At 37.3% G+C, this 26,880-nt stretch overlaps 1 protein-coding gene across 1 annotated transcript in view; it reads left to right on the plus strand.

The window, feature by feature from the left end:
- LOC128638460 (trichohyalin) overlaps positions 1 to 26,238 on the plus strand; it is a 395,299-nt gene extending 369,061 nt beyond the window's left edge. Inside the window, exons 12-13 of the mRNA XM_053690418.1 lie at positions 20,641 to 20,735; positions 25,269 to 26,238. Of these exons, the coding sequence (XP_053546393.1) occupies positions 20,641 to 20,735; positions 25,269 to 25,432 (259 nt within the window). The 3' untranslated portion in view covers positions 25,433 to 26,238. The remainder of the gene's footprint in view (positions 1 to 20,640; positions 20,736 to 25,268) is intronic.
- The last annotated feature ends 642 nt before the right edge of the window (positions 26,239 to 26,880 follow it).

Below are 26,880 nucleotides of genomic sequence, written 5' to 3' on the forward strand. Positions count from 1 at the left end.
TCTGCTTCTTACATGAAGGCAGTCTTATATACTACTTTATATATATTTTTTACTTATTCAGATGATCTTTTATTGAATATTTGATTAACTTTTATATGTGTTATACAAGAGTTTTTTATACTGTACTGTATGTTAGACAATTCATTTTCTTGTGTTTAATGTACATCTAGCCCATCAAGCGCTCAATCAATTTATTTATTTATATTTTTCATCAGAACTATTTTATCTATTTACATATGAATTTTATACATTATTAGTTCACCGATAATACATTATTATCATAATTAAACTAATTGATTTCTTTCTTTATAATTCTTTTCTATATTTATTTGCGCCCTATTTTCTCTATCATTTTCTTCCTTTTCATGTATATATATATATATATATATATATATATATATGTGTGTGTGTGTGTGTGTGTGTGTGTGTATGTATGTGTGTGTAACATAACATAGTAACATAGTAGATGAGGTTGAAAAAAGACCGAAGTTTATCGAGTTCAATCTATACAAATCTAAAATATATACAAAAAGCTCCTGTTAAGCTTAAATAATACCACTAAAAGGTGACCCATTTAATACTAGCAATCATATCCATGAATTTTGTTTATAGACAGAAATGTATCCAAACAATTTTTAAATGTATCTAGGGTATTGGCATTCCCTACCTCCTTTGGTAATGAGTTCCACAATTTTATTGCTCTTACAGTGAAAAAACGTTTCCATTGCAGGAGATTAAATCTCCTTTCCTCCAACCTTAAATTGTGACCTCTGGTCACAAACAATTTTCTTGGAATAAACAGAGCTTCTGCCATCTCTGTATATGGGCCTTGAATAGATTTATATAAAGTAATCATGTAACCTCTTAAGCGCCTTTTTTCTAAAGAAAACAGACCAAGTTTGGCTAGCCTCTCCTCATAGCTTAAATTATCCAATCCCCTTATTAGCTTTTTGGCCCTTCTCTGAACTTTTTCTAGTTCTGCAATATCTTTTTTTGTGATCGGTCCCCAGGGCTGCACTCCATACTCAAGGTGAGGTCTTACCAGGGCTTTATATAGTGACTGAATTATGCTTTCCTCCCTTGAATCAAGGCCTCTTTTAATACATGCTAGCATCTTATTAGCCTTTGAAGCCACTGCCCTGCATTGTGCACCCATCTTTAGCCTGTTATCTAATACTACCCCCAAATCCCTTTCCTCCTGTGTTTGGCTAAGTCTTGTCCCATTTAAATAATATGTTGCCTGCTTATTTTTACTTCCAAAATGTAGAACCTTGCATTTTCCCGTATTAAATCTCATTTTCCATTTACCTGCCCATACTTCTAATTTTTGCAGGTCCCTTTGTAACGAAAGTTCATCCTGTGCTGACCTAATGACCTTACTTAACTTAGTATCATCTGCAAAAATAGAGATGTCGCTATTTAATCCTTTCTCCAAGTCATTTATAAAAATATTTAAAAGAATAGGGCCCAGTACTGATCCCTGGGGGACTCCACTGATTACCTTTGTCCAATCTGAGTATGATCCATTTACTACTACTCGTTGCTCCCTATCTTTTATCCAGTTATTTATGCTTAAAATAACATTTTCAGATATTCCCAGTCCCTTAATTTTGTGCATTAATCTCTCATGTGGCACTGTATCAAACGCCTTTGCAAAATCTAAGTATATCACATCAACTGATTCCCCTTTATCTATATTTTTACTTACTTACTCATAGAATCTAATTAGATTAGTTTGACATGATCTATTTCTCATAAAACCATGCTGATTAGAACTCATAATCTTGTTTACACGAATATGCTCATCAATATAATCCTTTATAATCCCTTCAAATATCTTCCCCACTATTGCTGTCAGACTAACTGGTCTATAGCTTCCTGGAACATCCCTGCTTCCCTTTTTGAAGAGTGGCACCACATCAGATATATATATATATATATACATATGTATGTATGTATGTATGTGTGTGTGTGTATATATATATATATATATATATATATATATATATATATATATATATATATATATATATATATATATATATCCTGAAAACTTAAAGTATAAAATACCTAATAATACCTAAATAAGAAATTGTTGTTTACACTTGGTTACAGAACCTCTCCAAACTGTCCCATTTTACAGATGCAAATATTCAAAAATCCAAATAGTTTTTCTACCTGTATGTATATTTGTTGGTGTATCTTTGCATATATGTATGTATGTATATGTATTTGAGTGTGTATATGTATTTGTGTGTGTGTGTATGTATATATGTATGTATATGTATTTGTGTGTGTGTATGTATATGTGTGTATATGTATATGTGTGTGTGTGTGTGTGTGTGTGTGTGTGTGTGTGTGTATATATATATATGTATATAAATATATATATATATATATATATATATATATATATATATATATAGTAAACACACTCTGCTATCCCGCTACTCCAGAAAGAGGACTTAAAAAATTAGTTAAAAAGTTCAAAATGTATTCATCAAAAAGTTAAAAGTTCCAACATGAAAAAACAACAACAGTCACAGGCCTGCAACAAGTTGTTCAGGACTAAAATAGCCAAACATGTTTCGGCCAAATCTTAGCCCTTGTTCGCTGGCATAGTTTGTGTCCACACCTACTAGTACTATTTAAAGGTAAGGAGTTAAGATAATTGCAGGCACCTGTATTTTATTAACCCCTTGTGGGCAAAAGAACTAATTCAAGCAAAAAACTTTATATTTAGAATATTTGAAACAACTTTATGTTTAGAATATTTGAAAAGCAATGCATACTGATATTTGAGACTTCACATTTGAAATCTATCTTTTATCAAAATTACACTTAAAAAGGAAGAATTTTTAAAGATTCAATAAAATAAATCTACATCCATAATAGAGTTTAGACCAGAGGGGTGCTTGGTCTTTAAATTAAAAATCCAAAACACTTCCCTCTGGTCCAAACGTCTCTCCCTGTCTCCCCCTCTTCTATGTCTTGGCACATGATCTATGCCCTGTATAGTCAATAATGAGTCGTCTGAATTGTGTTCCTGTCTAAAGTGTTTTGCTATTGGAGTGGTACAATCTGGATTTCCTATGTCCCTCAAATGTTGGAGGGCCCTGTCACGTAGGGCACGTTTCGTGCGCCCCACGTATTGTTTCTTACATCCCTGACATGTCAAAAGGTATATGATATGTGTGGTGTTACAGGTAATTCTATAACGTATGTCAAATTCTTTTCCAGCTGTACTAGATTTGAATCTGTTTCCTTGTTCAATATGAGAACAAGTTTTACAGATTTTACCATGACATTTATAGCAACCTAGCCTTTTTGTAAGCCATGTCTGACCATCACTTGTAGGTAACATAGAGGGAGCCAAAATGCTCCCCAGAGTTTCGCTCTTCGTGCTGAAAAGAGGCAACCATTGGCCACAATTTTTTTAAGTTTTACATCACTTTCAAGGATGGGAAGACAGTTCTGTACAATGTTACAGATCTTATTGTAATCCTTACTATAATTAGTAATAAAGATTGGTTTAGTGTATTCTTTCTGTTCCCGTGTATTACTTTTATAAACTAGATCCTCCCTTTTTAAGAGATCTACTCTTGCCTTGGTTTTGTTCAGAAGTTCTGTATTGTACCCTCTGGCTTTTAGACGCTGATTGGTACTTTCTGCATGTATTTGAAATTTAGAATCTATAGTACAATTACGTTTTGTTCTTACTAATTGTCCATATGGAATGGACTCAATAGTATGTTTAGGGTGACATGATGTTGAGTGCAATATCGTGTTGCCCGCTGTGCTTTTTCTGTATAATTCAATCTCAATTGAATGTGTCTCAGTGTTGAATGTTAAAGAAACATCCAAAAAATTAATAGTGTGTGTGTTTTCATACATAGTGAATGATAGATTGAATCGATTGCTATTGGCGTATTCAAGAAACCTAGCTACCGATTGAGGGTCCCCATCCCACACCAACACCAAGTCATCAATGTACCGGCCGAAAAAAACAATATTATTTCTCTTTTTTCACTTTATATATATTTTTTGACTTTATATATATATATATATATATATATATATAAAGTGAAAAAAGAGAAAGGGGGTGATGTCCGAACGATAATATAAAACTTCAATGCTTTATTTCATTAGGATAAAATACAGGTGTAGCAACCCTCCGTTACATTCTAGACATACATTCTAGCGCGTAGCACTACGCTCTAGATTCAAATCCGTAATCCTAATCTATAGTGTATACATTCCCAATCATTTAAAAACCACATTCTATGTTAAGATTGGCTAAAAAACCTACCCGCCCCACAAGGTAAGTAACCTTTTAAAATGAAACTCCCTATTACATCAGAGACCTCTGTGTATCTCTTAAGTACCCATTCATTCATGTATGTACAATTAACAATGTGAAGGTAGTTCATAGTCATATTCGCTAAACATATATATTTACATTTGCATTACAGAGAGTAATAGCTATCGCAGATAGCTTATGAGCAACAAATCATGTTCCATTATGAAGGATTATACATATATTACGATTTAAGACTAAATCTATAACTTATCCTAACATATGAAAAACATACTAAATTTATTGTATTTACTCCATAAAGTATCATAATCTATCTAAACTGAGCATTTTCTACAAGAGTACAAGAAGACAAATGTAACTTATTCTAAAGTTATTTCTGACATGTAAATCCTAATAACATGAAATTAAGTATCGATATCGTTTTGATACATAAGGGAAAAATATCCTAACAATATTAGCGATATATCTGAAAGTACTCAAAGTAGCAAACACATATATGTATATAATTAATACAATGCGAAAGTTACCGCAAAATTGCGGCAGTATGTTAAATTAATCTACATGGATTAAAAAGACGGATTTCATTACTGCATATACAGACTAATACAATCGCATCGCAATATACTCAAATTATAGGATGTTCTTCCAGATATACCAACTTAATATTATTATGCTTCAGTTTAAACAGACATTTATGTCAATCTTGTGCATATGGGAACAGGAAAATAATAGTAAATATACACAATAAATACATTTAATATGGTACCAAATGTATATTGTTTAAGGTTTATCAAACTAAGAATCTATATATATGCGAGATACTGTTCAGATTATGAGAACAATCTAGGTTCCTAAATATATCAAAGAGATATCCTAGCATGAAAACTGCATAGATAAACTGATATAATCTGTAAAACAGGAAAGGCCAATACATATATATATACATACACACATACGTGCATACACCTTTAAGATATTTCTTAGGAATAAGGATTTATACAAGAAAAAAAAAAGGTCTCTAAAAAAGAGTGTCCCAATAACTTCAATATCCAAACAGATTAGGAACATACGATTCTGCTCCTCCAGAATGTGGGTAACAGTCACTAAGATTGGCAGCACTCTCCTCATAGCTTAGTGTAGAGAAATCGAGAAAAATGGGGGAAAAAAGAGAGACGTCTGTGTGTACCAGTAGCAGAACAGGTCAAGAAAAAAATCCCTGATAAAGGGTACTCACATTTCCTTGGAGCACTGAGACAGTGCTATTAGACGCAGACTGGGTATTTATGCAGCCACCCAGCTAACTGATCTCCCAGATACAGGAACACCAGGAACACAGCAGTGCTGGGAACTCCAAAGCTTGATCCTCCCAATGGGAGTGATTGGTATATAGTAGACAGTACAAGGTTCCAATATAAAAAGGTTTATTAAAATATCAATAATAAAAACAGGAACCAATAAGGTAGGGTATGCTAGCTGCCCTCCTTATAATTTGCTACGCGTTTCTCAGCACTTCAAAACGCTGTTTCATCAGGCATACATTGATGGCTGCAGTTAGCCTGGGAACCTCCCCTGCAGAGGAGCGGTCCCAGTAACTTAACCCTTTATTTAGGGTGCATATTTAATTTACAAGATAGTTATGGCCAGAGGTACTTGATATGTGCAAAACAACACCAGAAAACTAGATATGTGAATAAACAAACAATCATCATATAGTACTAATGATAAAAAATAAACAAACATCTGATGATTCAATCATGAGATCCTGAGTATAGCTTTATCTCATCGCCAAAAATAGTGAATACAATAAATGGCAATCATCAGTGTTTAAACATCTTTCTTACCAATCTGATGAAAAAATAATTGTATATTTATAGCGGGCCAAAATCGAGATGTGTTAAAACTTAGACGCTAAGGGAAGCGTGTTGACAGCCGACGTCGCTACAAAAAGGGTGTGTGTGTGTGCGAAGGAGCGCTGTACTAAATAATAAGGATAGGTTAATGCATATCTAAAACCAGCGTCTCATGAACATAAGGTGACGTGTAAAAAGAGGAGGATAATTTTAACCACTCACGCTAAAGGAGGGGGGTTGTCTAATGAATTTTATCGTAGTAAAGAAAACATCGTGATCAACTACAGTGGTAATATGTGAAGGGGATATTCTTGATATCTAAATGTGTATAGAGTGACGCTCTACTAAAAAAGAGGTAGAATAATATATGTCTGATAGCGACATCTCAAGGATAAGGGGTGACATGTAATATAGGGAGACTAAAGCAGATCAGTAAAAAACTGATATTGTAGTACACCTGTATAGCACTCACATTCCTGTTACTGAAATTAGTGAGATAGATAGTTTCAGACTCTCAGATGGAGTACAGAACATTTACAAATAAAATTTAACTTTTAATAGAAATACTAAAACCGTATATTTACACAAGGACACACATTTAAAATTAACTTCAGTCTCATATCAGTACATAAGGTTTATGAATTGCCTTATGTGGATAGAGGATGAGAAAATTCTCAAAATAGAGAAAAGGGAGCCCTTAAAGCATATCTGCGGGGTTTATTCATTAAACTCCAGGCTCAAACTCGACGGGAATCTTCGATATCTTTGGCCCAACTACATAGGGAGCTCAGGTCCTTGACAAACCTGCACAAGCTAAATCTAGACCCCACTCTTTTACCAAGAATCTCTTCAGTGCAACAACATCTTAGAACACTAGAAAACCAGAGAGTCCAGAATAGATTACGGGAAAACAAGAAACTATTCTATCTTAAGGGGAATAAACCTGACTACTTATTAGCGAGGAAGTTGCGTGAGAGAACTGCTCAGGCCAGAATTCCTTATCAAATTACTGGCAATAGTAAACTAACTAACCCTAATGATATAGGGAGGGAATTTGCCAGATATTATGCAAACCTATATAATCTGCAAACCTTGGGAGGTCAAGTACCCCCTAGGGTTGTAGATATTAGATTGTTCTTATCTAATCTATCTCTGCCCACACTTTCCGAGGAACATGTGGCTACCTTAGAAGCTCCAATGTCCAGCGAGGAAGTTAAAGATGCCATTTTCTCTCTCAAGCCTCGGAAATCCCCTGGCCCGGATGGGTATTCCGACTTATTTTACAAAACTTTTAGTGCTAGCTTAACTCCTCTCCTCGCACGGGTGTTTAACTCAGCAGAACAATTGGGCTACTTTCCAAACGAATTCCTCCAGGCGTCTATTGTAACTTTACCTAAGCCTGGGAAATCTTCGGACGCTTGTCCCAACTTTAGACCGATCTCCCTTCTAAATCTAGATGCAAAGTTATACGCCAAGATTCTGGCTAAGCGCTTAAATAAGATAATCCCATGTCTAGTAACCCCTGATCAGGTGGGATTCACTTTGGGGCGACAAAGCCCTGATAATACTAGAAGATTACTAAATATATTTTTTGAAGCGGGTCGGCTCGGTCTCTCATGCGCTGCGGTGTCGCTTGACGCCGAGAAAGCGTTTGACCGAGTCGACTGGCTATATATGAGAGAGGTACTCCTGCATCTTGGATTCACACCTTCTATCTGCACTAAAGTTTTTGCGTTATATTCTAACCCTTCTGCCCGAGTGCGAGGATTAGGGTTTTTGTCTCCTGAATTTAAAATTACAAACGGAGCCCGGCAAGGGTGTCCGTTATCCCCCCTGCTCTTCGCTCTTATGATGGAACCGCTCGCGGAAGCCATTAGGAGGTCCGATGGGATAAAGGGGATTACACTGCATGAAACTAACCAAAAGGTAGTTTTGTTCTCGGATGATTTAACTGTTTTGGTCACCGATCCGTTGGAATCTCTACCAAGCTTATTTAATTTACTAGAAACCTTTTCGAAAATAAGTATGTACAAACTTAATTACTCTAAAACTGAAGCATTCACTTTAAATATCTCCAATTTAGATTTTCAGGCATTAAAGCGACAGTTCCCTTTTGTTTGGTCCTCTACACGGCTTAAACATTTGGGGGTGTATTTATCGCACAATATCTCTACTATTATATCATCTAATTTTAACCCCCTATTGGGTAAGTTCAAAGAATACTTTGTGAAATGGGATTCACCCAATATCTCCTGGTGGGGCAGGATAGCTGCTATCAAAATGAACCTTCTGCCAAAGCTGACATATCTCTTCCGGTGCCTTCCTCTCCCTATTCCTAAGAGTATAATTTCTCAGTTTCAGAGACTGTGCAACAATTTCATTTGGAAAAGGAAACGTCCTAGAGTCGCGATGAAAATTATGTCATATCCAATACTAGCAGGTGGAGCGGCAGCCCCCAATATAGCGGTCTATCATGAGGCATCCAGGTTGGCCCATATCACAGCCTGGGGTTTAGAGCCCCCTGAAAGTAGGTGGGCGGAAATTGAACAGGCGTCCCTACCAAAGGGACTCAGTCTGCGAGATCTAATCTGGATCCCAAGACACTCCAGGAAACCGGAGTTAAGCTTGAATTACATCATAGCTTCTAACCTAAAGTTTTGGGACAGAATTCATCATAAGAGTGGAATTGCTCCACACCCCTCTCCGGCCCACTCTATCACAGGCTTACTGGGTGCTTTAGCAGATCCACATCCTTTAGAGTGGAGAGCGCTTGAGATTCAGTCTGTAAGAGATTTGTTCTCAGATGAGGGCTTGATCCCGGTTACCCTCTTCCAAAATAAATTCTCTCCTTCGCCCCTGATGAGCTTTGAGTTTTTTCGATTGCGAAATTTCTTGCGTTCTTGGGGCTTCACTTCAGGACCCCTAAGATCCCGTACTCTGTGGGAAAAGCTTTGGGATGCAAGATACCTTGCCCCAAGAGTGTTCTCTCTTGCTTACTCTGCTCTGATACAGGCACCCACGTACAACAAGTCTTTTTATATCTCACATTGGGAGGGTGCTCTACATTTTAATGCCCCTGAAGAGGCATGGAGGTCTGCAGCCTTACTAACTAAAAGTACGGTTCATAGTACTACCTATTTCGAACTCTACTTTAAGATCTTGACACAATGGCATTATACCCCCCTACGCTTATTCCAGATTTCCAAAACAAACTCCCCTATGTGTTGGAGGGGATGTGGCAAAGTAGGGTCGCCGGCCCATATGTGGTGGGAGTGTTCCAGGATCCAGAGAATCTGGACTAGGGCATTCTACTTTTGCACCAAGCTAGGCTTAGTAGATTCTAACCGGCCGGCAGCAGCGCTATTCCATTTATTCACTGACAAGATGCCTCGACATTTAAAATTACTGTGTGTATATATTTTCATGTCTGTTAAATTAAATATCGCTAAGGCATGGCTCCAATCTAAGGGCCCAAGATGGAGTCAGATTAAGTCCACGATGGCACATATTGAAACCATGGAATGCGCTGTTTTTGCAGCTAATAATAAAATCACGATCCACTGTTTATGCTGGGAAGCCTGGCGACAAAGCCTAGTAGGGGAGGTCATTACATGCTAGAAATATCTTCTACCTCATATGTTGAGATCATTAGTGATATCACTTTTGAGGGGTGAATGCCGATCGCCGGTGGGTTCTCCTGCAGGGACCAAATATTATAGCATCTTTTGGACTTAGTAGTGGGAAGTCATAAATTTTTTTTTTTTTTTTTATTTTTTTTTTCCTCCTCTCTTTCCCCCCCTCCTCCTTCCTTTCCTCCCCCTCCTTACTTTTCTTGTACTATATGCTATTTATCTGTTGAGTTGCTCTATTTCTCGCCTGATATTCATTAATAACTCGACAATCTATGTCTTTCTCATATATTATTGTTTTTCTTTTTGAATGTTGATAGACCGTTGTGTTATAAAACAAAAAATACGTGAGGTTTGTTTAGCCTTGGTACCCTTCATATGACATACTATTGTTGTTCTTATTCATTTGATGTTAATGGTCACTGATTAATATGCTGTACTCATGCTTCTGTATGACGCTACGTCTTGCTGTTATGTAACAGTTTCATCTGCATATTTATATGTATGTCTTTTTTTTTTCTCCTGCAAAACCTCAATAAAAATTATTTAAAAAAAAAAAAAAAAAAAAATAGAGAAAAGGGAGTTAGTGTTAGCCTATTATATTGGCTATTGTAATGGCTTACTAGTATGAACCGAGATGCCCTCGAACTAGAGCAATAGGATTAATTCTGCTGGTGAGGTACCAGTCACTATTACTAGTATTTTATGCAAATCAGCACGATAGCTTAAATCTGAATATACAATGCTTTAGTAAGGTTATGCACTTCGGTTTTCCAGCCTGTACCACTGCTGGTTAATGTAAGGTCAAATGGATTATAACTAAACAATTATATGTCTTATTAATAGTTTTCATATATCAATTGTAACTTAGGCATATAGATAGATATAGGGTGACAGACTTTACACACTATTGGTCTGAGCCTGCAGCTATAATCTCAAGTTCCCAAATAGAGAGTTACTGGCCTTTACCTTTAGTGGTTAATGTATTTAAATAGAATAGAATATGAAGCTGTTAGAAATTACCACAGTATACCTGTAATACAGTGTATGGGTTGGAATTACCTTGTAGTAGAGGTAATAGGTTGACTGCCTGTGTTACCGCAAATATATATGGTTTAGCGTTCCTGCGTGTTACCGGCCTATACCACGCACTATAAATGAATCCAGCAATTTCTACTTATTTGTATATATAAAAATAGAGTTACTATAATTTATAATTTCTAAATGTATAAGTTTTAAATCACTAGATTACTGGTCTATGCCGTTATCTATGTCTCTGAGTCTACTTATAAGTATCCGTTTTATTATTTACGATCTTAAGTTGTTGTTTAACCACTCAGTACCTTTATTAGTATGCGGCTATTATCCGTATAGTATGTTGAACGGTATCTGTCTCTCACTGTAACTAGGTGGATAGGGTTAACTTATATTCGTTACTGGCCTATTCCGCTGCTTGTACCATTACTCATATGAGTCAGCTCAGTTACTGCATATCATTTGCGGTTAAGTTACCAGCCTAAAGCCCTTATTTGTATGACAAAGCTGTGCACGCATTTGACAGGTGTTAAGTTCTCAACCTGTGGGTACTAGTTACTTTATTGGTTACAGTTGTATCGTATTCTTAGATAAAAGATTTTTTGTGTTACCGTCCTATACCTTCTAATGAGATAGGTTAAAGCAGTTCCAACATATAAATTTGTAATCTCCTGCAAGTGGTTATATAAATATAAATACTCAGAGAAATGCGCTTGAGAGTTTGATTACCGGCCTATACCACTATTGAGATATATATATGTTAAGTTATAGTGTTTCTGCTGTTCCGTGGTTCCCAGTCTATAACCTTATAGATTTACTAATGCTGCTGTTATAGCGTATCATTGCACATTAGATTGCTGGTTGATATTGAGCCTTACTTATATTTATGGCCATTGCACTATATCTTTGGGCATGAAATTACCGGCCTATACCTCTGTATACATATGGATACTAAACGCCCATCTAGATTCCCCCTATCGACACTACGATTCTAAAGTAGGTTCAAGTAAAACGGACATGCTTAAATTACATCGTTATTTCTTTTAACATTAGTAGATAAGTCATATTTTCCGCAACAAGTACTGATATGAATACTGACGAACTAAAATTGAACACACCCACAATCCCCTAACATGTTTCGCCAGTAACCTGGCTTACGTAATGTTATGTAATATAGGGAGGATGATTCTAGCCAATCACGCTAAGGGGGAGGGGGGGTTATGTGTCTAAGGTGTTAGATCATGGTATGTAAAACCATAATTGACATATATAGTATATGCTGTAAGTTTCTAAAGAAGGTCTTTTTATCGTCAGCGTGACACGGATACCTAATGTGGTATTTAATTAAAAAAAAATAAAAAAAATAACGGTTGTATTTGCAAATACTGACAACTAGAAACGCTCATGTTAAAGTAAATAAATGTGTGCTAATAGCTGGCAGGATATTACATTTTTTCTAGCCATTAAAAGGTGTCATTTTAATAAAGTGGTGGTGGGGGACAGGTGTATATTACCTAGAAGGTGTGTATATATCAGTATTAAATAATTCAATAGTGTGAAAGAAAATTGGTCAAATAAGGGACCTATATTAAATAACAGTCTTTGTGTACATGGAGTGGGGTCTGGTGTTTGTAATAAACTTGCCTGTAATAAATTTGATAATATCTAGAATCAATTTGCACACATCAAGGCTCATATCTCCAAATAGTCAAAAAATGAAGAGACAATAGTAAAAATCAACATGCATAAATCAAATATGCACAACTAAACTCCAGTGTACAATTAAAAAACATTAATTGTAGTAATGACAAACATATCCTATATCAGATAAAAGCAGCTGAATCTATTACTTCATTTTAACCTGTAGGAAATAAAGATTGAAACATATAAATCCAGAAGGTTTCCCTTTGTCTTAGTTTGGTTGACCTATTGTATTGATGAGAAGATAGAATATTTTCAATCGCAGTAATGTGATAACTACACGGTTCGCCACAGTGTGTCTGAAGATGGTGTCTAGGCACACTGTGGATAAGTGATTTATTTTTTATTTTATGTAAATGTTCACTCATCTGGTGCAAACTTTACGTGTCATGCGGCCTAATTACTGGAGACCACATTTACAGGATAGTACATATATTGCAAATGATGTATTACAGGTGATTCGGCCCCTAATCTTAAATACTTCTCCTGTAGTGTTAGCAGTCACAGTCATGGACTTGTGTTTAATGTATTTACACATTGAACATCTAGGATGTCCACACCTGTAAATACCTGAAGAAATATTCTTCAGTATCGACTTTCTTACCCCAGATTTTTTGGACATTACTATCTTACTAGGGGCAAGTTTTTGCTTTAGGGTAGGGGCTCTCCTAAAAGTCATAAGAGGTTGGGGATCTAAAATTTGTTTCAGTATAGTTCTGGAGAATATGCCTATGTTTTTGTAGTGATTTTTTTAATGGCTCTATGGTTTGTATTATATTGGGTTATGAAACGTGGTTGTGAGGCATTATTTCCAGATTCATTGCTTGGCAAAGTATCTTTGGATTTGTCTTTGAGCATAATAGTTCTATCTATGTCTCTGGCTCTTTCTTGACTATTCTTAATGAGGGAGGGAGGATATCCTGTGGCTAAAAAATTTCCACTAGAAATGGGAATTATTTATTGTATGTTATCGTGAGTGGTTAAAATTATCCTCCTCCTTTTTTTACACGTCACCTTGTGTTCAAGAGACGCTGGTTTTAGATATGCATTAACCAATCCTTATTATTGAGTACAGCGCTCCTTCTCACACACATCCTTTTCGTAGTGACTTTGGCTGTCAACACGCTTCCCTTTGCGTATAAGTTTTAACACATATCGATCACAGATTTTGGCCCGCTATAAATATACAATTCTTTTTTCATCAGATTGGTAAGAAAGATGTTTAAACACTGATGATTGCCATTTATTGTATTCACTATTTTTGGTGATGAGATAAAGCTATACTCAGGATCTCATGATTGAATCATCAGATGTTTGTTTATTTTTTATCATTAGTACTATATGATGATTGTTTGTTTATTTACAATCTAGGTTTTTCGTAGTGTTTTGCACATATCAAGTACCTCTGGCTATAACTATCTTGTAAATTAAATATGCACCCTAAATAAAGGGTTAAGTTACTGGCACCACTCCTCTGCAAAGGAGGTTCCAGGTGTTTGTATCATGATTGGTAAGGCTTGTGTATTTAAAGGCTAACTGCAGCCATCAATGAATGCCTGATGAAACAGTAGCAAATTATAGGGAGGGCAGCTAGCATACTCTACCTTATTGGTTCCTGTTTTTATTAATGATATTTTAATAAACCTTTTAATATTGGAACCTTGTACTGCCTACTATATACCAATCACTCCCATTTGGGAGTATCAAGCTTTGAAGTTCCCAGCACTGTTGTGTTCCTGTATCTGGGAGATCAGTTAGCTGGGTGGCTGCATAAATTCCCAGTCTGCGTCTAATAGCACTGTCTGTGTGTAAATGTAAGTAAATGTGAGTACCCTGTATCAGGGTTTCTTTTCTTGACTTACACCTGTTCTGCTACTGGTACACACAGGCGCCTCTCTTTCCCCCCCCCCCCCCATTCTTCTTGATATATAATCTGAACATCTACAGTATCCTGATAATATATATTGTCCCAAATATTTGCTGTCTCTAGTCAAAGGCTCAGTGATCATACAGTATCATACAGAATATGAGACCAGTACATTTTCTATAATATATCAAAACCATCCTAGCGTATAAACTGCATAGATACAATTGATTCATATAATCAAACAATCTGAAAAACCCTGTATTACGGATTAATCCCATACCCATAATATCTCCTATATTAGGCTCAATTCTAGGTCCCAAACTGTTAATGAATATCCAAAAACTTATAACATGTTATTTTAAATGTATATATACATATATAAAATGCATATATGGATATTACTCAAGATACTTACTTGTGCTCATAAGTTTACATACCCTGGCAGAATTTATGATTTCTTGGACATTTTTTTAGAGAATATGAATGATAACACAAAAACTTTTTTTTCACTCATGGTTAGTGTTTGACTGAAGCCATTCATTATCAATCAACTGTGTTTACTCTTTTTAAATCATAATGACAACAGAAACTACCCAAATGACCCTGATCAAAAGTTTACATACCCTGGTGATTTTGGCCTGATAACATGTACATAAGTTGACACAAATGGGTTTGAATGGCTATTAAAGGTAACCATCCTCACCTGTGATCTGTTTGCTTGTAATTAGTGTGTGTGTATAAAAGGTCAATGAGTTGCTGGACTCCTGACAGACCCTTGCATCTTTCATCCAGTGCTGCACTGACGATTCTGGATTCTGAGTCATGGGGAAAGCAAAAGAATTGTCAAAGGATCTGCGGGAAAAGGTAGTTGAACTGTATAAAACAGGAAAGAGATATAAAAAGATATCCAAGGAATTGAGAATGCAAATCAGCAGCAGTGTTCAAACTCTAATAAAGAAGTGGAAATGAGGGGTTCTGTTGAAGCCAAACCACGGTCAGGTAGACCAACTAAAATTTCAGCCACAACTGCCAGGAAAATTGTTCGGGATGCAAAGACAAACCCACAAATAACTTCAGGTGAAATACAGGACATGTGGTGTGGCTGTTTCAAGATGCACAATAAGGAGGCACTTGAAGAAAGATGGGCTGCATGGTCGTGTCGCCAGAAGAAAGCCATTACTACGCAAATGCCACAAAGTATCCCACTTACAATACGCCAAACAGCACAGAGACAAGCCTCAAACCTTCTGGCACAAAGTCATTTAGAGTGATGAGACCAAAATTGAGCTTTTTGGCCACAACCATAAACGCTACATTTGGAGAGGAGTCAACAAGGCCTATGATGAAAGGTACACCATTCCTACTGTGAAACACAGAGGTGGATCACTGATGTTTTGGGAATGTGTGAGCTACAAAGGCACAGGAAATTTGGTCAGAATTGATGGCAAGATGATTGCAGTATGTTAACAAACAGAACGCCTCATGTTCCACTTCTTCATTAGAGTTTGAACACTGCTGATTTGCATTCTCAATTCCTTGGATAACTTTTTATATCCCTTTCCTGTTTTATACAGTTCAACTACCTTTTTCCCACGGATCCTTTGACAATTCTTTTTTTTCCCCATGACTCAGAATCCAGAAACGTCAGTGCAGCACTGGATGAAAGATGCAAGGATCTGTCAGGAGTCCAGAAACTCATTGACCTTTTATACACATACACTAATTACAAGCAAACAGATCACAGCTGAGGATGGTTACCTTTAATAGCCATTCAAACCCATTTGTGTCAACTTGTGTGCATGTTATCAGGCCAAAATCACCAGGGTATGTAAACTTTTGATCAGGGTAATTTGGGTAGTTTCTGTTGTCATTATGATTTAAAAAGAGTAAACATAGTTGATTGATAATAAATGGCTTCAGCCAAACACTAACCATGAGTGAAAGAAAAGTTGTTGTGTTATCATTCATATTCTCTTAAAAATGGCAAAGAAATCATAAATTCTGCAGGGTATGTAAACTTATGAGCACAACTGTATTTCTCAATCATGTATAAAATTGTTAACAAAATCATTCCCAGTGGTTCATGACATCATACCTGGAATTTAAACCTGAGGGCAATCTTGTACCCAGTGTAAAAATCCAAAATGCCTCGCGTTTGGCCAGTAATTTATCCATATCACCTCCTCTTTTAGGTCTCAAGATCTTTTCTATCGCACACCACATTAAACTATTTAAGTTTCCTTCATGATAAACGCCAAAATGTTGGACTATTGGTGTGGAAGATCTTTTGGTGTTAAAAGAGGAGAGATGTTCTCTAATTCTGGTATTAATATCCCTTGAAGTGAGACCGACATATTGGATTTTACCCTGGGTACATTCAATCAAGAAGATTACATATTTAGATGTACAGTTCATGCAGGCACCAATGTTGTAACTTTTATTTGTGACTGTACTCGTAAAGTTTTTTTGTTACTTTCACATAGTCACATGGTTTGCATTTTTGGTGTCCGCATTAGTACATGCCTAAATGTTTAAGCCATGTACCACTGGGATTTGATTGAGATCTTAAGAGAGTAGGAGCCAAAATTGAGCCCAGGGTAGAACTCTTCCTGTAAGAACACCTCAAGCTTTTTTTGACAATATTAACTAGCTTGTCATCAGCAGCTGATATTAAAAAATGTTTGCGTACAATTTGACATATTAAAGGATACTGAGCACTATGTCCCGTCACAAATGTGACTCCATCAAAATCTTTCCTACATGTTTCACTTTTTTCCAAAAGACTCTCTCTAGGTAGGGTGACCATATTGCCGCTTTAAAAAGGGACACATATGAAAAACACATATGTCAGGGCTGTTTAAGACATGTTTTGAATAATGTTCCATTATAAGAAACCTGACATATGCATTTTTCATATGTGTTCCGTTTTAAAGCGGCAATATGGTCACCCTATCTCTAGGTCTAGTGCTGACATCCTTTACATACTTACAAACATACACATATATATATATATATATATATATATATATATATATACATACATACATACATACATACATACATACATACATACATACATATATATATACACTGCTCAAAAAAATAAAGGGAACACTTAAACAACACAATGTAACTCCAAGTCAATCACACTTCTGTGAAATCAAACTGTCCACTTAGGAAGCAACACTGAGTGACAATCAATGTCACATGCTGTTGTGCAAATGGGATAGACAACAGGTGGAAATTATAGGCAATTAGCAAGACACCCCCAATAAAGGAGTAGTTTTGCAGGTGGTGACCACAGACCACTTCTCAGTTCCTATGCTTTCTGGATGATGTTTTGGTCACTTATGAATGCTGGCTGTGCTTTCACTCTAGTGGTAGCATGAGACGGAGTCTACAACCCACACAAGTGGCTCAGGTAGTGCAGCTCATCCAGGATGGCACATCAATGCGAGCTGTGGCAAGAAGGATTGCTGTGTCTGTCAGCGTAGTGTCCAGAGCATGGAGGCGCTACCAGGAGACAGGCCAGTACATCAGGAGACGTGGAGGAGGCCATAGGAGGGCAACAACCCAGCAGCAGGACCGCTACCTCTGCCTTTGTGCAAGGAGGAACAGAAGGAGCACTGCCAGAGCCCTGCAAAATGACCTCAAGCAGGCCACAAATGTGCATGTGTCTGCTCAAACAGTCAGAAACAGACTCCATGAGGGGGGTATGAGGGCCCGACGTCCACAGGTGGGGGTTGTGCTTACAGCCCAACACCGTGCAGGACGTTTGGCATTTGCCAGAGAACACCAAGATTGGCAAATTCGCCACTGGCGCCCTGTGCTCTTCACAGATGAAAGCAGGTGCACACTGAGCACATGTGACAGACGTGACAGAGTCTGGAGATGCCGTGGAAAACGTTCTGCTGCCTGCAACATCCTCCAGCATGGCCGGTTTGGCAGTGGGTCAGTAATGGTGTGGGGTGGCATTTCTTTGAGGGGCCGAACAGCCCTCCATGTGCTCTCCAGAGGTAGCCTGACTGCCATTGGGTACCGAGATGAGATCCTCAGACCCCTTGTGAGACCATATACTGGTGCAGTTGGCCCTGGGTTCCTCCTAATGCAAGACAATGCTAGACCTCATGTGGCTGGAGTGTGTCAGCAGTTCCTGCAAGACGAAGGCATTGATGCTATGGACTGGCCCACCCGTTCCCCAGACCTGAATCCAATTGAGCACATCTGGGACATCATGTCTCGCTCCATCCACCAACTTCACGTTGCACCACAGACTGTCCAGGAGTTGGTGGATGCTTTAGTCCAGGTCTGGGAGGAGATCCCTCAGGAGACCATCCGCCACCTCATCAGGAGCATGCACAGGCGTTGTAGGGAGGTCATACAGGCACGTGGAGGCCACACACACTACTGAGCCTCATTTTGACTTGTTTTAAGGACATTACATCAAAGTTGGATCCGCCTGTAGTGTGTTTTTCCACTTTAATTTTGAGTGTGACTCCAAATCCAGACCTCCATGGGTTAAAAAATTTGATTTCCATTTTTTAATTTTTGTGTGATTTTGTTGTCAGCACATTCAACTATGTAAAGAACAAAGTATTTAATTAGAATATTTAATTCATTCAGATCTAGGATGTGTTATTTTAGTGTTCCCTTTATTTTTTTGAGCAGTGTATATATATATATATATATATATATATATATACACATAAAAAAAAAATATATATATATACAGTATATACATGTATTATAATTATTGCTAATAAGCTCAGATTGTCACAAAAATCAGTTACCAGTATCCTGGCATACAAACTGAAATTCTTGAATGACAAAGAAAAGCAGCTGGCATTACATATTTTTTCTCAAGTACTAAGATGAAAGCAGTTGCTTAATTCTCTTCCTGCATGGGACTTTCCTTCCTAGGTGATCATACAAAAGTACCATATGAGCCACAAAGCTCCTGTTAATAATAGGATATAAATCCACTGATGATTGAACTATAATTTAATTGTTCGTCAGCTATAAAAGTTCAGATCCAGACCAAAAAAAAAAGAAAAAGTTTTCAATATCCTCTGTGCAAATCTGTTACTATTTACATTGAAATAAACAAGCATTTTGTATTTTAAACCAGGCATTACAGGCACAGTAAAGTCAGTTAAACTTTCATGATTCACATAGGATACATTTTCTAAATTACTTCTATTATCTAATGTTCTTTGTTCTTTTAGTTTCCTTTGTTTGAAAGTTTTCCTGGGTAGGCTAAGGAGCAGCATTGGACTACTGAGAGCTAGCTGCTGATTGGTGGCTGCACATATATGCCTTTTGTCATTGGCTCATTTGATGTGTTCAGCTAGCTCCCAGTAGTTCATTGCTGCTTCTTTCAACAAAGGATGTCAAGACAATGAAGCGAAGTTTAAAATAGGATAAATTGGCATGTTGTTTAAAATTGTATGTTCTATCCCAGGGATGGCTAACTGGCAGCCCTCTGCACTAGTTGTTTTTTTGGCCCCAGGAAAAAATCACAACTAAAAATGTGTGCTTTGGGGGACTTCTAGTTGGTGGGCAAACAAGGTGACTAAAATGATCTCTCTAGAGGGGAGAATAGCAGACAGAGGGTACCCTGCAAGATTACCTAAATAGGGGAGAATAGCAGACAGAGGGTACCCTGCAAGATTACCTAAATAGGGGAGAATAGCAGACAGATAGGGTACCCTGCAAGATTACCTAAATTTGACCTGGTGACATTTGTTGAAAATAAATTAGTTGTTTGTTTGTCATAAATGAATATGCAGTCCTTAAAGGGACATGAAACCCATTTTTTTTTTCTTTCATGATGTAGAAAGAGCATGCAATTTTACAAAAAGCTTTCTAATTTACTTCTATTATATTTGCTTCATTCTCTTGATATCCTTTGCTGAAAAACATATAGGCTCAGCTGCCGATTGGTGGCTGCACATAGATGCCTTGTGTGAATTGCTCACCCACGTGCATCGCTATTTCTTCAACAAAGGATATCTCATTCATGAAGCAAATTAGATAATAGAAGTAAATTGTAATGTTGTTAAAAATTGTATTCTCTATCTGAACCATAAAATAAAAATGTTGCATTTAGTGTCCCTTTAAGATTATATATAATATTGATCTGATGCCCGCAAGTGTAGGAAGTTGGCCTCACTGCTTTATCTGAATCATGTCCCTTTAAGAATGCGTTCTAATTTGCCATTTGATTTTGATCTGTTGTAGGCTCCGGACACCCAGGAATATTGCGGAAGAACTCGATCCTACGTTTAAAACGAAAAAGGAATCTCCTAATGATGTGTTTGCAGTGTGTTCCCAAGGTAAGACTCAATATCAAACAATTAATTAATTATTAACTGCTCACTCTTCCTTGTGTTGTAAATATTCTCTACTATTTTATATATGATGATTATTTGGTACAGAAATCATATCCAGTTGTTATTTTTTCAAATAAAATGTACCCATTGTTTTCCCCCACATACAAAGAACACTATATAAATGTGTGCACATATGTATTTTGAATACAAAAAACAATGGCACTTTATAAGACTTTCTCCCATTCCTTTAATTGCCTTCTCTAAATGGTATATGAGCTCAAATTCAATAAGCTAACGCATATTAGGTAATTTATAATAAATTGTATATGAATGTGAGTGCTGCTGTGTACGTAATAAACATTTAATACTGTAAAAAGACTTCCTAGAAATTGTACACATTCAGCTGTATATATTTTGAGATATATGTACAATTCTCGATTGTATTACTCATAACTATTTAAGTTATATTTTCCAGATTCATCAAGTTGTCAGGATTACAGGATACAGCTCTTCGGACTTGTGTTTTAGTTTTTCTATAAATATGTTGCTCCTATTTTTAATATACTTAACTTTTAAAAAGGATACATTGGAACAATATAATAAATAAAAACATGTTAATATGTGAGCACACATCTTTAAGCAGTATACATTGTTAACAGATGACAATGTATCGGAAGTGAGGAGGGTATTTGACGCCAGTTGGGATATTAACATCTGCCTGAGGGATGGTACACGCTACCTTTGATAAAGTTGAGTCAGGCGAAACGCGTCAGGTATTCAAGGGCTGAAACAATCAGGGCCATCTTTAATATTGACTGGACCCTGGGCAAACATTTTCTTGCCCCCCCCCCCCCCATGCAATTTTGCTCTCTACCCCAACATCCCAAAAAGCAACTAAATTAATTTATTTTATAATTTTTTTAAAAAATGATTAGCCCAGCAGTGGATCATCCACTGCTGGGCTAATCGTTTAAAAAAAAAATGCAATATGTGAAACTGGACCTAAGCAGTACTAAAAAGTAAATATATACATTCCTCCACTGTGGATTAATTTAATATGCTTTTGAATGTGATTCTGGTATGAGGTTAGCTGGTTAAAGAGATTTAGGGCAGCCAACAGGAGCAAAGCAAGGTAAAGACTGAGGAGGAAGCATGGAGGTGCAGACAGATATAAGTTTACTGACTGGAACAGCAGAACTACTTTGGGAAGCTGTAAAATCTGAGACAGAGAAAAAAAAACAATACAAATAAACCTTACCTTAATGTGTGAAGTATCAGCATGCCACTATTACATCAGCCACAGCAGCACATGTCACTTATTTGCTAGGAACAAGTTCCCTCTCACCCTGCACTAGACAATGCTGCATGGGGAGGGGCGTCTGTGCACTGACTTATTCTTCCCACTGACACCTTTCTACAAAGCACTGTTGCCCTAACAAACTTCAGTTAGTTGATCTTAGGACCACAGCAGAAAGAGCAGGGCTAAGGGGACCAGCAGACTGGATGCTGTCTGCCCAAGGCTGCATGGATACAGTGTGAGATGAGTCACACAGCCTCAAGACTGAAGAGAGCAGTGTGTGCAGCCGCACAGATGATCAAATCCTCACGTGCCTGCTGCTCCGGGTTTCTGCTGCATGCACCTATAGTTAGCCCTACCCAGAAACAATCCCCACCACCAGAGCAGTGACCTGGTAACAGTGGTAACCCCAGCAGGACCTTTTCTGATGCAGTGGGATTGGCTGGATGAGTTAGGGCTTAGCATTCAGTGCTGCACAGTGCACATCTAAAACAGCACATGGCACTAGCTTGGTATGTCACATGACACCGGCACGGTCTGGCACAGAGTTTCTCACCAATAAATATAAGCAGAGAACTTTTGACTGTGACAGTATTAGGACTGACTGTGTGTGCCCCCCATGTCACATGACATTAGCAGTCTGGCATGAACCAAATTTTTTTTTTTTTTTTAGGACTTTTGGGCCCCTCAACAAAGACTGGGCCCTGGGCAGCTGCCCCTTTTGCCCTATGTTAAAGACGGCCCTGGGAACAATGGGGTTCCTTGGAAGGTTGTGATAGCAGCCCATAGACCATTTAACTATAGATTGACTTGCACTATATTTACATGGTAGTGGTGTGCAGCTTCAAGCCTCGAGTCTCATTAGAACTGCAGAGCATAGTACCAGTTTTATGGCATATTTATGTACTCAAATTTAACAATATATGTTGAAAATTGGAGATGGCATTATTACTTGTGGCAATTACAATTTATAAACGATTTTTGAGGTCCAAGTAGATAAAAAATTAGCTTATAAAAGATAATGTGCACATAGATGTACATTTATTTGCTAGTTGGTGCCTGCTTTGTTTTTCAACATTTAAATATAAATCATACACAGCTATACCAGGTTTTTAATTTAATTAAAGGGACACTGAACCCAATTTTTTTCTTTTGTGATTCAGATAGAGCATGCAATTTTAGGCAACTTTGTAATTTACTCCTATTATCAATTTTTCTTTGTTCTCTTGCTATCTTTATTTAAAAAGAAGGCATCTAAGCTTTTTTTTGTTTCAGGACTCTGGACAGCACTTTTTTATGGGTGAATGAATTTATCCACCAATCGGCAATTACAACCCAGGTTGTTCACTAAACTTACATTCTTGCATTTCAAATAAAGATACCAAAAGAATGAAGAAAATTTGATAATAGGAGTACATTAGAAAGTTGCTTAAAATTGCATGCTCTATCTCAGGGGTGTCAAACTCAAATTCATCGGGGGCCACATCAGCAGTTTGGTCACCCTCAAAGGGCCTCAAAGGGCCGGTTGTATAGGACTATGTATATCCAAAGTTTACCGCTCAGACTTTTAAGCAGAATAATAAGCAGACCCCCCTAATAAGCAGACCCCCCCCCTCCCACATACATCACATACATTCCCAGTGGCATATTTAGGTTTTGTGCTGCCCTAGGCAATCAAAATTCTGCTGCCCCCCCCCAACCCCTTTGTTTTTAGGCTGTTTTTCAGCCACAATAATTTTTGGTCACATCATGTTTCTTTATTCAGACTTCCTCATTGACTTGCCAAATACCTGAGTAAGGGGTCAGGTTCCTTGCCCAATGTCGCCCACTAAACTAATATACCAGTTTTATACATAACAATAACTAACTAACCTTTGCAAACAGCCCCAGGGGGTATATAATACATCTGCTTTCTGTGACTTTATATGCTTTTATGATATCACACAGAAAACATAGTACTCCAGTGTCACGCTATAGAGGGAGGGGCGGGTGTCAGTGTGCAGGTCTGCAGGAGCCAAACACCGGTACGTGAGACATCTAGAGATCCCCCCCAGCTGCCTTTTCTGCAAACCCTTGTAACCCTTCTCCTCCCCGCTCAAAGTGTTAATAGCACCGCACAGGGAAAAAAAGGAGTTATCCCTGCTGCGGTCTGCTTGTGAAGACTGTTAGCTGAAGAGATGTGTGTGGGTGGAGTTCCGGGAATTGCCGATTCCCATTTTTGATAATCAATCACCATTGCCAAATTAGACACACAACCAACCGGTATAAGCTTTCACGGTAGTGTTGTAAAAAAAGAACATGAAGGGTGAAGCTAGCGCGTGCACATTCACAAACAAATGTTTACAGCCTGGGCGCGGGCTTCAGTAGAGGGGGGGGGGAACCGCCTCAGTATTCAGCAGCGCTAGCTTCAGCCTTCATGTTCTTTTTTTACAACACTACCGTGAAAGCTTATACCGGTTGGTTGTGTGTCTAATTTGGCAATGGTGATTGGATTATCAAAAATGGGAATCGGCAATTCCCGGAACTCCACCCACACACATCTCTTCAGCTAACAGTCTTCACAAGCAGACCTCAGCAGGGATAACACTTTTTTTTTCCTGTGCGGTGCTATTAACACTTTGAGCCCGGGAGGAGAAGGGTTACAAGGGTTTTTCTGCTATTAACGTGCATCCCTGGCTGCACACTTACCTCAGTCGCAGAAGCAGACGTTCTGGCGGCTAAAAGTTCTGGCAGCTAAAAGTTCTGGCGGCTAAAAGTAACATTAAGTTATAAGCAAAGCATCTAATAAAATGTATCAATTTCATGAGAGGCAGCCAATAATGTGAAAGTAAAAATGTGCCGGTTGCTATGCATAATAATAATAATAATAAAAAAAAAACACCTGTTGAAGAAAATTATGTGCTTAACAGAACTGGCCATTCTTTCTGCAGGCAGGCGGGCCACATGACAAGGTCTGGTGGGCCGGATTCGGCCCGCGGGCCTTGTGTTTGACACCCGTGCTCTATCTGAATCATGAAAGAAAAAAATTGGGTTCAGTGTCCCTTTAATTCTTTATTTTAATGGATTTTAATAATAGTTATGTTTTAACTGATTATGCCCTTGAATCAACAGACTCGGAGCTCTGAAAGTGTACCGCTTTTTGGAAATCTTAACAGTATTTTTGTACAAGTGTTAAAGAACTTGAATCATGGCCAATTTTTAAACATAAAATTGTAACTAATGTTTTGTCTTTGATCCAGAGTTTCCGGTCACTGGACCTACACCGCCTGTTCCAGTTGATGGGTTTTATGATTTCATGGATGACGGCACTGAACCAATATTTATACCACCAACAAAACGTCAGCCAGAGAAGTTGGGACGCAGTAAACCGAAAGACAAAAAGGAAGGCTGCAAGCAGCAGTGATTTGTTCTTACTCTAGATTATCATCCTTTTGCCAAACTGTGTGTTTTGTGTCAAGTCAGCATTGTGGATGTTCAATGTTCATCAACACAAGTGGTATTAACTCATTCAGGGATGAAGAAGATAATCTGATTTCTGCATTCAGGTGCCTTAGGCATTTTTTGACTCTAGAGAATGGCTGATTCAATATAAAGCCAAACAATGACTTGTATGTTTGGTGATAAAGAAGCACATATTAGCATCTTATTGTCTGGTGCACCCTACAGGATTATTATTCTTATTAGCAGCAATGATTTCTGTGCTCTAAAGTGTGCTACTATACTGACGTATGACAAGGATTTTGTTTTGGCTTGCACATTTGGACCATCATATAAAATAATTTACCAATGAAAAAGAAGAATGAATATGAATGATACAATCGCATAAGTATTCAGAAATATTTACCTACAGAATGTGAGATTTATTTTTTATTTTTTAAAGCTATTCCCATGCTATTTCTATATATTTTTTTGTTTTCTCACTTTTTGGTCAACATTACATTATATTGTACCTCTGATATATGTTGAACAATCATTGAATTAAGAATAATACAGTGTTTGATATGAGTACAATATTTTTTTAAACATTTGCACTGACACTTTTTTTTTTCTTATTCTTTTCTTTTTCTATTTTTACCCCTTTTTTCTATTTCTTTTTTATTATTATTATTATTCACTTCTTTCTGGTGCTTTTGTGTATAGATCCGAAATGCCTTTAGATCTTTACTTTGAAAAAATGTTTTTGATATAAAATATAAGCAGTATTATTTATACCTAGTGTTGACATTCATTTCATTATTTTCATAATTTATCATTTTAATATATATATATATAAGCAATAACACTATACTGTAGCAGTGATATTAAAGGGGTCATGTATCAACCTCGTCAAAATGCCAAAAGTGTCTCTTACATTGCTTTGTGCATTTCAGGTATGGAGTTTGCAATATGTGGTTCTTTCGTAGTTTAAAAAAAAAATCTGTCACTTAAAGGGACATAAAACATAAAAAAAAGAAAATGCTCTGTGTTATAAGATTTTCTTATTGCACTACTGCTGAATTTAAAGGGACATGAAACCCAAAATTCTTCTTTCATGATTCAGATAGAGCATACGATTATCAATTTTCCAATTTGCTTAGTCTAATTTGCTTAATTTTCTTTCCTAAGATATGGAGGGTCCACAACGTCATCAATTACTAGTGGGAATATCACTCCAGGCCAGCAGGAGGAGGCAAAGAGCACCACAGCAAAGCTGTTAAGTGTCACTCCCCTACCCATAATCCCCAGTCATTCTCTTTGCCTCTGTCAATGGAGGAGATGAAGTTTCGTGTCTGAAGAAAATTGTATTTCCTTTCGCTTCAAGCAAGATTTTTGGGTATAGCTGTAGTCCATGTCAATCTCTACAGTAGATTA

The sequence above is a fragment of the Bombina bombina genome, chromosome 8 (assembly GCF_027579735.1).
Source record: "Bombina bombina isolate aBomBom1 chromosome 8, aBomBom1.pri, whole genome shotgun sequence".
NCBI classification, from domain to species: Eukaryota; Metazoa; Chordata; class Amphibia; order Anura; family Bombinatoridae; genus Bombina; species Bombina bombina.